At 35.0% G+C, this 15,077-nt stretch overlaps 2 protein-coding genes across 6 annotated transcripts in view; one reads left to right on the top strand and one right to left on the bottom strand.

The window, feature by feature from the left end:
• Window positions 1-6,559: 6,559 nt before the first annotated feature.
• LOC115221234 (craniofacial development protein 2-like) lies at window positions 6,560-6,928 on the bottom strand. Its single transcript, XM_029791388.1, has one exon. It carries the CDS (start codon window positions 6,926-6,928, stop codon window positions 6,560-6,562), a length of 369 nt encoding a protein of 122 aa, XP_029647248.1.
• A 1,767-nt stretch (window positions 6,929-8,695) lies between these two features.
• The window catches only part of LOC115221679, a 125,345-nt gene continuing 118,963 nt past the window's right edge, over window positions 8,696-15,077 (top strand). For 2 of the 5 annotated variants that reach the window (XM_036510880.1, XM_036510879.1), the window contains exon 1: window positions 8,699-9,273. In XM_036510880.1, the coding sequence (XP_036366773.1) occupies window positions 9,159-9,273 (115 nt within the window). In that variant the 5' untranslated portion in view covers window positions 8,699-9,158. Of the gene's footprint in view, window positions 9,274-9,463; window positions 9,566-15,077 lie in introns of all 5 variants that reach the window. The other 3 variants (XM_036510881.1, XM_029791883.2, XM_029791884.2) reach the window with 3 other exon arrangements.

The raw sequence follows: 15,077 nt of genomic DNA, 5'->3' as shown, positions 1-15,077 counted from the left end.
TCTTTTTTCTTCACAAATGTAAATAAACCCAATCTGTTTCTTAAACGAGGGTCATATTCATACGGCACAGAATGTTTTCACCTCAATAGACATCATTGATTGGTTGAAATTGCATAAATTGAAGAAAAAACAACAACAAATATCTTACAAACTATAGAATTTTCTCAATAAAGCCAAGAGAAAAAGATGTTTTATAAACACATTCTACCAGTATACGAAGTTTAAAAGTGTTTAGTTATGTTGAAATTATTTTTAAAAAGTGCCGTTGAAACCGAAAAAATCCCTGAATATTAATTGAACCAGCTGTTAGGGATGATGATTAAACTGCTGTTAATAATAAACAGTTATTAACTTCCCGATCTCCATTTTCTTTTTCTTCTGTAAATGAATATAAACTATATGTTTTTATAAATATACCTATTATTTAAAGGAAATTAATTTGCCAAAAATACATATATATATATATATATATATATATATATATATATATATATATAAATTCTGATCGTGACAACATCCCGTTTCTCCCATTATATTATTATAAAATATATTCATTATATGATAATTAGTTATTGATATTTAATGTGTGGTTCTTTGCGCTCTTTTACTTTTTCTATTCACTAGTTTGCGTTAAGGGGGATAACTCTGAAAGAGTATTTTCAGGAATGGACAGATTTAGTCGATTTCGTCATGATCTGCACAGAATTGTAAAAAGACCGGATCTTTTCAGTTTGAACGTCAGATTTTAACATAATTTCTAGGTAACTAAAAAAATTTAAACTTCGTACGCGGGTAGAATGTGTTTATAACACATCTTTTTCTCTTGGCTTTATTGAGAAAATTCCATAGTTTGTAAGATATTTGTTGTTTTTTTCTTCAATTTCTGCAATTTCAACCAATCAATGACGTAAACAGCTATTTTGTGATGTAGTTAACGTAAACATGTATATAGCTAAAACGTAAACATCCGCTTATCGTAAACAGCTAAATTCACTTGGCATCATACACAGCTTTTTCAGTTCCCTAGAATTATATTTGAAACAAAATAAAAATAAAAAGATTCATACGCATAAATATCCATCCTTAGATATCAGAAAGATTAGAAATGCAACAAAAATTTAAAATACCGGATCTTTACCTTTTGACCTACAGATTTAAAAAATAATTTTTTCTAACTAAACACTTTCAAACTTCGTGGAGTATATATAAAATTTGTGTAGATCCTAAATAGCTACACACACATGTATACAAACATATGCATATATATATATACACCTATACACACATATGCTAATGCATATATGTGTATATATTTATAATGTGTGTGTATTATAGATGCATACATTATATATATATAAAGATGTTTACATACAATATATATATATGTTATATACATCTACATGTATATGTATGTATGAATATATATATATATATAATATATATATATATATTATATATATATATATATATATAATATATATATATATATATATAATATATATATATATATATTATATATATATATATAATATATATATATATATAAATTCTGATCGTGACAACATCCCGTTTCTCCCATTATATTATTATAAAATATATTCATTATATGATAATTAGTTATTGATATTTAATGTGTGGTTCTTTGCCCTCTTTTACTTTTTCTTTTCACTAGTTTGCGTTAAGGGGGATAACTCTGAAAGAGTATTTTTCAGGAATGGACAGATTTAGTCGAATTCGTCATGATCTGCACAGAATTATAGAAAGACCGGATCTTTTCAGTTTGAACGTCAGATTTTAACATAATTTCTAGGTAACTAAAAAAATTTAAACTTCGTACGCGGGTAGAATGTGTTTATAACACATCTTTTTCTCTTGGCTTTATTGAGAAAATTCCATAGTTTGTAAGATATTTGTTGTTTTTTTCTTCAATTTCTGCAATTTCAACCAATCAATGACGTAAACAGCTATTTTGTGATGTAGTTAACGTAAACATGTATATAGCTAAAACGTAAACATCCGCTTATCGTAAACAGCTAAATTCACTTGGCATCATACACAGCTTTTTCAGTTCCCTAGAATTATATTTGAAACAAAATAAAAATAAAAAGATTCATACGCATAAATATCCATCCTTAGATATCAGAAAGATTAGAAATGCAACAAAAATTTAAAATACCGGATCTTTACCTTTTGACCTACAGATTTAAAAAATAATTTTTTCTAACTAAACACTTTCAAACTTCGTGGAGTATATATAAAATTTGTGTAGATCCTAAATAGCTACACACACATGTATACAAACATATGCATATATATATATATATTATATATATATATATAAATTCTGATCGTGACAACATCCCGTTTCTCCCATTATATTATTATAAAAGATATTCATTATATGATAATTAGTTATTGACATTTGATGTGTGGTTCTTTGCCCTCTTTTACTTTTTCTTTTCACTAGTTTGCGTTAAGGGGGATAACTCTGAAAGAGTATTTTTCAGGAACGGACAGAATTAGTCGAATTCGTCATGATCTGCACAGAATTATAGAAAGACCGGATCTTTTCGGTTTGAACGGCAGATTTTTAACATAATTTCTAGGTAACTAAAAAAATTTAAACTTCGTATAAGGGTAGATGTGTTTATAAAACATCTTTTTCTCTTGGCTTTATTGAGAAAATTCCATAGTTTGTAAGATATTTGTTGTTTTTTTCTTCAATTTCTGCAATTTCAACCAATCAATGACGTAAACAGCTATTTTGTGATGTAGTTAACGTAAACATGTATATAGCTAAAACGTAAACATCCGCTTATCGTAAACAGCTAAATTCACTTGGCATCATACACAGCTTTTTCAGTTCCCTAGAATTATATTTGAAACAAAATAAAAATAAAAAGATTCATACGCATAAATATCCATCCTTAGATATCAGAAAGATTAGAAATGCAACAAAAATTTAAAATACCGGATCTTTACCTTTTGACCTACAGATTTAAAAAATAATTTTTTCTAACTAAACACTTTCAAACTTCGTGGAGTATATATAAAATTTGTGTAGATCCTAAATAGCTACACACACATGTATACAAACATATGCATATATATATATATATGCACATATACACATACATATATGTATACATACACGCATAATAAATACACGAAAAATACATGAACTAGTGATACAAATGAAAGAAATAAAAAAAATTTACGGAATTTACCGAAGAAATACCTTCACTTTTTGTGTATGGTTATCTAAAGAATGCCTGTACAATGAACAAACAGAATCCCAGTTGAAAAAGGTATTCTTCACTCACTGATATGTTTTTCACAGAGCAGGTAGGTATTTGCATGAAGAGCGCTCAAAAATATATGCAAATGATAAGTATTATGTAATGTAATCATACAAACACAGAAGAATCATACAAATACAAACATTTATCGTGTCTAGAAGATTATTCAGCTTTATAACGATGGCAGCAACACTGAAGATAAACCAAAATTGTATTTTCATTCAATTGTCACAGGTCCACACAGAATGCGTTTAAAAGTAAAAGTTTCACTTGCAACAATGAAATTTGTTTGCATGACACACATAAAATAAAATAAAAGGCAAGACTTCCGTCTGTCCCTCACCCCCGCAAAAAACACCCTTAATTTTTTTTTTTTTTTCAACACAAGCCCTGCTTTTTCGTCTACGGGGAATACGAATCTGCAAAAAATTGGCAAAAATCAACATTTCTAAATTACCCCTCGCCCATTTCCTTCACTTTTAACTTTTTTCACATTTTTTTTTCAAAATATGTACGGATATTATGATTCTGAAAACAATTTCCGAAAATCTTTGTAAAATTTTTTTTAAGAATTTTTTTTTTTTTCTAAATATGCGGAAAAATTCGGACATCATGATTTGGACAAAAATTTCGAGACATTTCTGTACTTACGGTTACAGTTTTAGGGTTAGGGTTAGTGTTAGGGAAAAAAATTTCACAATGCCGATTTTTGGCAATTTTCCGGAACCTCCGTATCCGAGATCGGGGATTTTTAGCTAAAAATCCAGCTACAGCTGGATGCCCTACCTAACGCCAACTACTCCAAGAATATAGTGGGTTCTTTTTACATGCCACTAGCACAAGTGCCAGTCAGGTGGCACTGGCATCAGCCATGCTCGAATGGTACTTTTTATGTGTCACCATCATGGGTGTTTGTCAGGTGGCATGGCATCAGCCACCTGTATGATTTCACTCAGTTCAATAAGTCTTCACAAGCACAGCGTATCACCCAACAATTGAAGGTTGCTTTTAAACAGGCCAGTTATGTGCTACTGGCATCAGCCACGACTATGATCTCACTTAGCTTGCTGGGCCTTCTCAAGCATGGCATATTTCCAAAGGTCTCGGTCACTTGTCATTGCCTCTGTGAGGCCCAACGTTTGAAGGTCATGCTTCATCACCTCATCCCAAGTCTTCCTGGGTCTATCTCTTCCACAAGTTCCCTCCACTGTTAGGGTGTGCCATTTCTTCAACACAGCTGTCCTCATCCATACACAACACATGACCATACCAGCGCAGTCATCTCTCTTGCACTCCACACCTGATGCTTCTTAAGTCCAACTTTTTTATCATGGCACTTACACTCTGTCATACATGCATACTGACATTATACATCCAGTGGAGCGTACCAGCTTCATTTCTTTCAAGCCTATGCATGTCCTCAGCAGTCACAGCCCTTGTTTCACTGCTGTGTAGCATAGCTGTTTGCGCACAGGCATCACACAGTTTCCCTCTCACTCTGAATGAGAGGCTCTTTGTTACTGGCCAAGGTAGCTCTCAGAACTTTGCCCAGCTTATTCTTATTCTAGTAGCTACGCTCTCAGAGCATCAACCCCCGCTATTGACTTGGTCACCCAGGTAACAGAAGCTATTAACTACTTCTAATTTTTCCCCCTGGTATGTGATGGAATCAGTTTTCTGTACATTTTTGGTGTTTACTGCACCTGTACATCTTCTACACACAAAAACTATCTTCCCAGTTAACCTTCCTTCAATATCACTGCACCTCTTATGTGTCCATCTTATGGAGTTTTTGCCTATACCTTTTCTGCAGATTGAGCAGGGTCATCTACCTGAAGGGATTTGTGATTTGTCCACCTTCCTACTTACTAAGACTGGTTTTTTGCTAGGTTAATTCTAAGGTCTTTCAATTCTACACCTTGCTTCCATGCCTGAAACTTCTTCTCTAGTTCTGGTTGTGACTCAGCTATTAGAGCAAAGTCATCAGCATAGATGAGCTCCCAGTGGCAGCCAGTCTTGAGTTCCTCTGTTATTGCATGGAGGACTATGATGAACAAGAGAGGTCTGAGGACTGATCCTTGGTGAAGTCCTACTTCTACCCAGAACTCTTCACTCTACCTGTTGCTAAACCTCACCTTGCTTACAGCATCTCTGTATATGGCTTGTACAGCTGTCACCAACCACTCATCTATCTCTAGTTTCCTCATTGACCACTAGATAAGTGAACCAGGGACCTTGTCAAAAGCTTTCTCCATGTCAACAAACGCCAAGTACAAAGGTTTATCTTTAGCTAGGTATTTCTCTTGCAGCTGTCTTACCAGAAATATAGCATCAGTGGTGCTTCTCACTGGCACAAACCCAAACTACTTCTCATCTAAACTAACTCTTTCCCTAATTAGTTGGGCTATGACCCTCTCCGTGACTTTCATCACCTGATCCAACAATTTGATACCTCCGTAATTATTTCTATCTCAGGTGTCACTTTTACCTTTGTAGCAATTGACTATGGTGCAGCTACACAAGTCATTGGGTATGACTCCTTCATGTATCATCTGGTTAACTATACAGGTAACTAGACTATAGCTGACACCGCCAGATATTTTGAGCATTTCAGCAGTGATTCTTGATGGGCCTGGGCTTTTTCTGTCTTCATGCCCTTAATTGCTTTATCTACCTAGATACTATCAATTCAAACAGCTGTTTCCTCTAGTGGGTCAACATTTGGCAGACTCTCTTTCTCCCATTCATTCTCTTCATTTAGCAACCTTTCATTGTGGCATCTCCAAGTCTCTCTCTTTGTAGCATCATTAAATGCAAGTGAGCCATCATCCATGTGGGCACATTTCTCTCCAATGACATCATGATTTTCTCTCACACACAGTCTTGCAATTTGAAACACTTCAAGTCTCTGGTCCTCACAATGCAGAACAATGGCAAATTTCTTCTTATCTGCTTCCCCTCTAGCTAAGTAAACCTGTCTCCTAGCTTCCCTTCTGGCTATCTGATACAGTTCCCTGCTACCACCACACTTCCATTCCTAATTCTTTTCCCTAATGGTCCTGTCAACTACATTGTTCCTCCACCATGTCACCTTAGGTCAAGATGGGACTTTGCACCATCCACAGATCTGGTCAGTAGCCGTCAACAGGTTGTCCTGTAGGAATCTCCAGTTTTCCTCCACATTATGTGATGCTATATCCTCTTTTTCGTCATAAGCTTCAAGTAATACGTCTCTAAATGTCTATCCATTCAGAGGATCCTTAAACCTCCAGACCTTTCTTTTCCACATTGGGCAACCATTTAGCCCTGATACTGAAGTTGCTAACAATTAGCCTATGTTGTGAGGTGCATTCTTCACCTGGGGAAGTTTTGGCATTTATAAGTAGACACCTTTCTTGTTTCCTGGTGAGGATGTAGCCAATCTGACTAGTGTAGCCACCAGACTGGTAGGTGAACAGAAGACTGGCAAGTTTCCTGAAGTTAGTATTACAGATCATAAGATCATTTCCATCACAGAACTTCCACAACCTGGTTTCCTCTTCATTGCAGGAACCAAACCCATTGCCATCATGCACACCATGGGAGTTCCCTGGATGTTGTCCAACGTGCCCATTGAAGTTGCCAGCCATGAAGAGAAGGTCCCTGTCATTCATCAACAAGGTAGTCTGCAAGAGGATATCATAAAATCAGTATTTCTTTTCCTCGGGTAGCCCTGGCTGAGATAATGGTTGCTATTCCTTGTTGTTGCACTAGCCTAAGCTTAAGTATTTTATCACAGACTCTAACTACCTCGATTATGTTATCAACCCATCTCTCAGCAGGGAGTATACCCATGACCCCAGCCCCATCACTGTTCCCTACCCAGAAAATCTTATAGCCATGTTCTGTGAGGAACCTAGCTGAACTTCCTTTCCACCTTGGATGCAACACAAATCTACATTACTCTGTTCAAGCATCTCAACAATCTCACCAGACTTACCTTTCATTGTGCCAAATGATAGAGACAGAAAATAAAATACATGGGAAATTATTGCTCACAACGATGGGTAGCAAACTATACAACTAGTTGCGGTGAATCCCTTGGTGCAAAAGTGTCCCATCTGGTGATGTAATAAGATAGTGACAGCACTATCTATCTAGCTAACTGTCTATTTACCTATCTATCTATCTTTCACACATGCACACACACACACAAACACACACACATATATATACATATATATATATATATATATATTATATATATATATATATTATATATATATATATAATATATATATATATATTATATATATATATATATATATAATATATATATATATAATATATATATATATATTATATATATATATATTATATATATATATATATTATATATATATATATATAATATATATATATATATATATATATTTATTCAATTATTCTATTTATTCATTTATTTACTTCCTCACTGATTCTTCTCATTTCAAAAAACTCTCTGAGTTAAAATTCCGCCGAGGTTGACTTTGACTACCCTAAGAACAATAGCCTGTGACCTGTTTATCTCCTAAATACCAACTTTCCCAAAAAACGTCACCCACCACCACCCCATTAAATCTGCCTAAATGTATAAATACCAGACCTTATTTTGACAGCGTTCAACATATCAAGCAAATTCTACATTATCACCAAAATATATTTTATTACAAATGACTTTATTTGTACTTGGATATCATCCTATCATTATCATATTTGCTTAATGAGCACTTTGTACCTCGACTAATGAATATATTTATCACAGTTCTGAGTTCAAATTTGCCTTTCATCTTTCACAACTGGTACTTAATTTATCGACCCTGAAAGATGAAAGGCAAATTGAACTCAGAACTGTGATAAATATATTCATCAGTCTAGGTACAAAGTGCTATATAAATTTCTGAATCTTTCGGTCTTTTATTTAGATATAAGTTGGATCCGATCAGGATACTTTCGATAAATTTCATTGATCAGTCAACGAAAACAAACAGTTAAAATTATATTTATAGAAAGCAAGTTTCAAAATTTGCATAATACAATTACAACTGTTTATTTTACAAAGACATAGTTTGAAAAAATGTCTTGAGACATTAAATAAGGATTTGTGATTAAAAAAAAAACATTCCAATGTTTGACCTCTTTTATCTTACTACCACAAGTCTCTCTATCTCTTATTTTTATCACCTTATCATTCACTCACTCACTCTAGTTAATATATTAGACGTTCTCTTCTGACTGCCTCCGACTTACACTCTGTCACTCATATCTGTCTTCCTTTTTCTTTTCTCCGTCTTACCTCCTTTTCTCTACCCCTCGTTTCAATACTGGCTTTCCCCCCACTCCCTCTTATTCCTCTCACACTTTAACTACTTGTTCCTCCTCTCTTCCTTCCACTATTACAGTTTTTTTTTCTTTCAAGCTTCTGTTCGCCTACGTTGAAGTCAGTTCAGGGTAAAAAATAGAAAAAAGGAAAACCTGTTACTGTACTACCTGCTACTCTTCACCACTTTTAAAAGTTGACCGTTTGCTTTTTAAATAATATCATATTTTCTCTCTCTCTAATTAGCACTCACCTCATATACACATTACGGATTATTTAATTTTCTTTTTCTGTTCTTGGATCTAAGAAGACAAGAAAGATCATAAGATAACTATTTATCTGTCAAGTCAATACTTTGAAAGGATAAAATGATCGACTTTAACAGTTAATTCGTGCACTGTTATACATACGTAAATATTCACGCTTATAGAACCTGTTCTGTTGGATTTAATTTTCTAATTGAATTACGCCACGAAGAAAACCATTACAAACTTTTCTATCATATTTCATCTGGATTAAATATGTCCTGTAGTTACATTATTGTGGCCGGAGGCAGTCGGCGCCCTTTTCTGCTTACTATGCTGTCGACGACGTTTTTAGTTATGACGATGATAGTGATGACGTCCGCTGAAGACTGTAAGTTAAGATTAAGGATAACTTTTATTTCCTTCGTTCCTTTCTCTTTCTCTCTGCCCCTTTTCTTTTTGTCTTTCTCTCTCTCTCTCTCCGCAATTACATACACACACACTTGTATTGAATTAAGATTTTATTACCTCGTTCAGTGATCGATATTTTGTGTTTCAAATGCTTGTTTTATTTCACTTAGGCTTGTCAGGGCTAATGCGGTTTCGCACCTCTCCTTGAAAAATGCATTTTGTTGAAAAAAAAATCGTTCGGATTCCTACGTTTTTGATGTCGGGGATTACAAATATGTAAAAAAAAATTTTGATCTTGCCTCACCTCCCCCCAATTTAAATTTTTGATTTTGTTTACTTTAAAGAGATCGTGGCGAATTGAGGAACATATGGAAATCGAAATTAAATCCAGACAAAAACATTAAAATGAAGAGAATTTGCGTTTTACATGTGTAAATAAGAATGTAAATTAAATACACAATTTTATGAGAAACCAACCTTAATGTTTAATAATTAATGCTATAAAGTTTAATAAGGGGCTCAAATTTCACCCCTCCCCCAATTTTAAATTTTGAATGTTTTCATCCATTTATTTATTTATCTGCTTGTCTATTTATCCTTGTCCGTTTATTCATAAAATATATTTGTCAACTAAATGTGGCAGTCCTATAGAAGACGGTGTTACTGTTGTTTTTAGCGCCAGGAAGACATATCTACCTATCTCTTTATGCACCTATCTATAGCTAATTGAATTTTCAAATTTTGAAAACGTGTTTTCTTACATATTCGGAATCTTTGTCATTTAAAATATAAGGGGGAAAAATTTCGAAAAAGTTTAAAAAAAATTTTCTGTGTGTGGAAAGCGGACTTTCAGATAATTCACACGAGTTAGCTTTGTTTCCTCATAACTTTCTCAAAAATGGATATTACCATTTTTTGTAAACGTTAACCATTAACCTATTTCGTTTTCGGGTCAAGTTAAGCATTCCCCCCACCTGTTTTAAAATTTTTTTTAGCAGGTACTTTTTTTTCGGAGTGTGTAAATTACGAATATATCAGAATATGATGTGAAAAGAAAAAATAATGATCACACACATATACATACTGACACGCATCACAATTTTTTTTTCGAAATTTCTGGTTTCATACAGTTGATATGTGTGACGTGTGTCAGTACGTATTTGTACGAGTCCATTTTTTTTTCTTTCATATTTTTTCATATTGAACTCCGGTATAATTGTAATCTGCGCACTCTGAAAGGTATTTAGGTGAAGGCGAAGGATACGCACACCCGTTGATATAAGGTTTGGTTTCCGCCGAAAATGGGCGGTGTGCGTGTTTAACAGTTATGAGTAAAAGCCGTCACCTGTGAATTTTCCGAAACTCCTCACCCTCGGAAAAATATATTCTCCACGTATTCCAATATTATCTCCATTGAAGTGTATTTGTAGAAAATTTGGCGGAGTTTCATATCAGAATGCTCACGTTATTTAGATTTTCGGTTAATCTCTAGTTCAGATTGCAAAAATGAAAAAAAAAAAAAATAAAAAATATGTAATAGGTGTAAAAACTATGGGTAGATTTGGTAAGACTTCCTCCTGTTCCTCTCCCATTTTCTCGCAAATAATTTTTTTTTGTCTCAAAAACCCACGTTTTTGGATACGGAGATTCCGGAAAATTGCCAAAAATCAGGATTTTAAAATTTCTGACCCCCCCCCACACTTCCTTCCCCCAATTTCTTAAATTTTCACTTTTTTCCGTCACCCTAAAACCTCAACCCTAGCCCTAAAATCCTAACCCTAAAACCCTAACAGTAACTAGAAAAATGTTTGCAAATTTTTTTCAGAATCATAATCTCCGTATTTTCCGCATATTTTGAAAACACAATTTCTGAAAAAAGTTAAAAATGAAAAAATGGGGTTGGGTGGGGGTAATTTCAAAATGCCGTAAATTTTTACAAGCTTAGTGAATCGTGTGGGGTGTACTTGAAAAATTGTACGAGTCCATTTTTCTTTTTATCAAATAATGTGCAGTAAACGAATGTGAAATTTAAAAAATGCACGCTTACGAACGGGGGAGCGGTGGGGAGAGGACTCGGAAAATTCACGTGTATTTTCCGAGTCCTCTCAGCGCAAATTTTATGTAAAAAGTTATGAAAGTTAATGATTTTTACACCTCACTACCATATTCTGGACCAGTGCTTTTCAAACTTTTTGCTGGAGCGGAACCCCAAGGAAACATTCCACTGGCTCGAGGAACCCCTGTGCAATAATTTAATAGTCTTATGCACACATATCTGCACAGGAGAATTAAAAATTACTGCCAATTTTAGCAGTTTTGTAAACTTCTTGCGGAACCCCTGGACTGTACTGGCGGAACCCTAGTTGAAAACCACTGTTCTGGACAGATATTGACCAACATTTTTTTGGCACTACGCACTTAAAAGCCATGGGAGAAGCCGTTTCGGTGGTGGTGGTGGTGGTGGTGAGGAATTGCAAATATTTCAAATGAAAAAGATGTGTGATTTAAGGGAGATTTGGCTGACCGAACCAAGCGAGGCCCTGTGTGTGTGTAAGAAAAGTATGCTATTACAATAAATTATCTTTTACAGGCGTAGGAGTGGCTCTGTGGTAAGTAGCTTGCTTACGAACCACATGGTTCCAGGTTCATTCCCACTGCGTGGCACCTCGGGCAAGTGTCTTCTACTATAGCCTCGGGCCGACCCATGAGTGGATTTGGTAGACGGAAACTGAAAGAAGCCCGTCATATATATATATATATATATATATATATATATATATATATATATATACTTATAAATAAGGGCTAAAGAAAATTAATTCAAAACCAATATGCTGATAACAGACTATTAAATCGTCAATTTCCGCATATAATTTAATATGCTGCCACATTTCTTGATGGAATTATTTTCTGTAGAGAAAAAAAACTTCATCCTATATTAGTATTTATATATATATATATATGTGTGTGTGGTGTGTGTGTGTGTGTGTATGTGTGTGTGTGTGTGGTGTGTGGTGTGTGTGTGTGTGTGTGTTTGTATGTTTCTGTGTTTCTCCCCCACCCCCAACATCGCTTGACAACCGATGCTGATGTGTTTACGTCCCCGTAACTTAGCGTTTCGACAAAAGAAGACCGATAGATTAAGTACTGGGCTTACAAAGAATAAATCCTGTGGTCGATTTGCTCGACTAAAGGCGGTGCTCCAGCATGGCGACAGTCAAATTACTGACACAAGTAAAAGAGAGTATACTTTTTTTATAAAATCACTGTAGATAAATCTCAGCTATTACCTTCTCAGGCTCCAATTAGTGAGGAACGATATAATCGACTTCCTCTACCCCACCAAATTTCAGGTATTTGTGCCTCTAATAGAAAGGATTACGCAAAACCCTTACAACTACACACACTCACACACATTATTTTGGGTTTGTCCTGTACTGTCCATAATGTTTTTCTTCGTGTAAAAAACTTGTGGATAATAAAGAAATCATTATTATTATTATTTCCGCCTTAGCGAAGGCGGGGGTATTGTTTTTCTGTTGTGTTTTTTTGTTTGTCCATGGACAAGATATCTCAAGAACTACTGGATGGATTCGGATAAAACTTTTAGAGATGTTTGGCATCATGACTGGCATGAACTGATTAGATTTTGAGATCGATCGGGTCCCGGACAAGGATTCTGGTTTATTTTTACTGTTTTTTTTTTTTACTTAATTTTTGAGAGCAGTCGGGTTCATTCTTAGTATTCTCGTTTGTGAGAGCAGTCGAGTTTATTTCAGATATTCTTATTTTAAAAATCATCTCTGGCTGAGAGGACATTGGTGTTGCCTTGGCGGAGGTTGCGCTCTCTTGAATGCTCTTATTATTAATGAGGCGGTGAGCTAGCAGAATTGTTAGCACGCTTGGTGAAATGCTTAGCGGTATTTCGTCTGCCGTTACGTTCTGAGTTCAAATTCCGCCAAAGTCGACTTTGCCTTTCATCCTTTCGGGGTCGATAAATTAAGTACCAGTTACGCACTGGGGTCGATGTAATCGACTTAATACTTATGTCTGTCCTTGTTTGGCCCCTTGTGGGTAATAAAGAAATAGGTATTTCGTCTGCCGTTACGTTCTGAGTTCAAATTCCGCTGAGGTCAACTTTGCCTTTCATCCTTTCGAGGTCGATAAATTAAGTACCAGTTACGCACTGGTGTCGATATAATCGACTTCATCCGTTTGTCTGTCCTTGTTTGTCCTCTCTGTGTTTAACCTCTTGTGAGTAGTAAAGAGATAGGTATTTCGTCTGCCGAGGTCGACTTTGCCTTTCATCCTTTCGGAGTTGATAAATTAAGTACTACTTGCATACTATGGTCGATGTAATTGACTAACCCCTCCCAAATTCAGGCCTTGTGCCTATAGTAGAAAGGATTATTATTATTATTGAACCTTAAGGCAGTGAGCTGGCAGAAACTTTAGCATGCCAGGCGAAATGCTTAGCAGTATTTCGTTTGTCTTTATGTTCTGAGTTCAAATTTCACCGAGGTCAACTTTGCCTTTCATCCGTACTAGGTTGACAAGTTGTGTATTGAAGTCGACCTAATCAACTGGCCCCTCCCCAAAAATTTCGGGCCTAGAGTAGAACCTTTTGTATATCGTATTTTGTTGTCCTTTAATGTTTTTGACTTATATTAGCCTTTGTGGCCAATAAAAAGAATTTATTATTGTTATTATTATTATTAAAGCTGTGAGCTGGCAGAATCGTTAGCAGTATTTCGCCTGTCGCTTTGCTCTGAGTTCAAATTCTGCTGAGGTTGACTTTGCCTTTCAGCCTTTTGGGGTTGATAAATTAAGTACCAGTGAAGCACTGGCATTGATGAAATTGACTTATTCCCTTTCCCCAAATTGTTGCCCTTGTGGCAAATTTGATACCATTATTATTATTATTATTATTATTATTATTGAGAAAAAGGCGGTCAGCTGGCTGAATTCGTTAGTACACCAGACAAAATGCTTAGCAACATTTTGTCCATCTTCACATCCTGAGTTCAAATTCTCCAGAGGTCGACTTTGCATTTCATTTCGGGATCCAATAAGTACCAGTTAAGCACTGGAGTCGTTGTAATTGATTAGCCCCATCCCCTCAGATTAGAAACTTTTATTTCTTGCTGAGAGGGCAATGAGCTGGCAGAATTATTAAGGAATTGATAAAATGATTTGCTGCGTTTCTTCAGACTAAGTTCAAATCCTACCAGGACAACTGTAAATGCCATTCTGTTGGGGTTAGTGAAATATAGTACCAGTCAGTCTAGTACTGGAATCAATGGTTTCAACTTCACCGCCTCCCTCAAGATAACTGGTCTTATGCCATAATTAGGAAGAATTATCAAGAAAAGATATTTTTTGTTTGTTTTCCAAGCTAATTAGGTTGCTGTATTTAATATCTATCCGTCATGTTTTGAGTTCAAATCCTATCACCAACTTCCTTTGATGCATAATAAGTTTAGTATCAATCTATTGAGACATTACTTTATAGTTGCTCTACACAACACACCACCATTGCCAAGACTGTTTCCTCTTAACTTTCTTAATGTATGTTTTTAATCCTTTAGCATTCAGATTACCCTGTCAGATGTGTAATGTCTATACACCTACATTGTTTTGAATTGATCATGCATTCTCTCGTAAATTTGATATTGCAATGATGTGATTATATATTTTATATGTGCTGGGGCTCACCTTCAGGAGTTTTTTACTCATGTATCAACCCCAGAACTTTTTTTACAGCTTTTTACTTATTTTATTGCC

Source organism: Octopus sinensis, linkage group LG18 (assembly GCF_006345805.1).
Source record: "Octopus sinensis linkage group LG18, ASM634580v1, whole genome shotgun sequence".
Lineage (NCBI taxonomy): Eukaryota > Metazoa > Mollusca > Cephalopoda > Octopoda > Octopodidae > Octopus > Octopus sinensis.
This window is presented reverse-complemented; position numbering and strand designations above follow the sequence as displayed.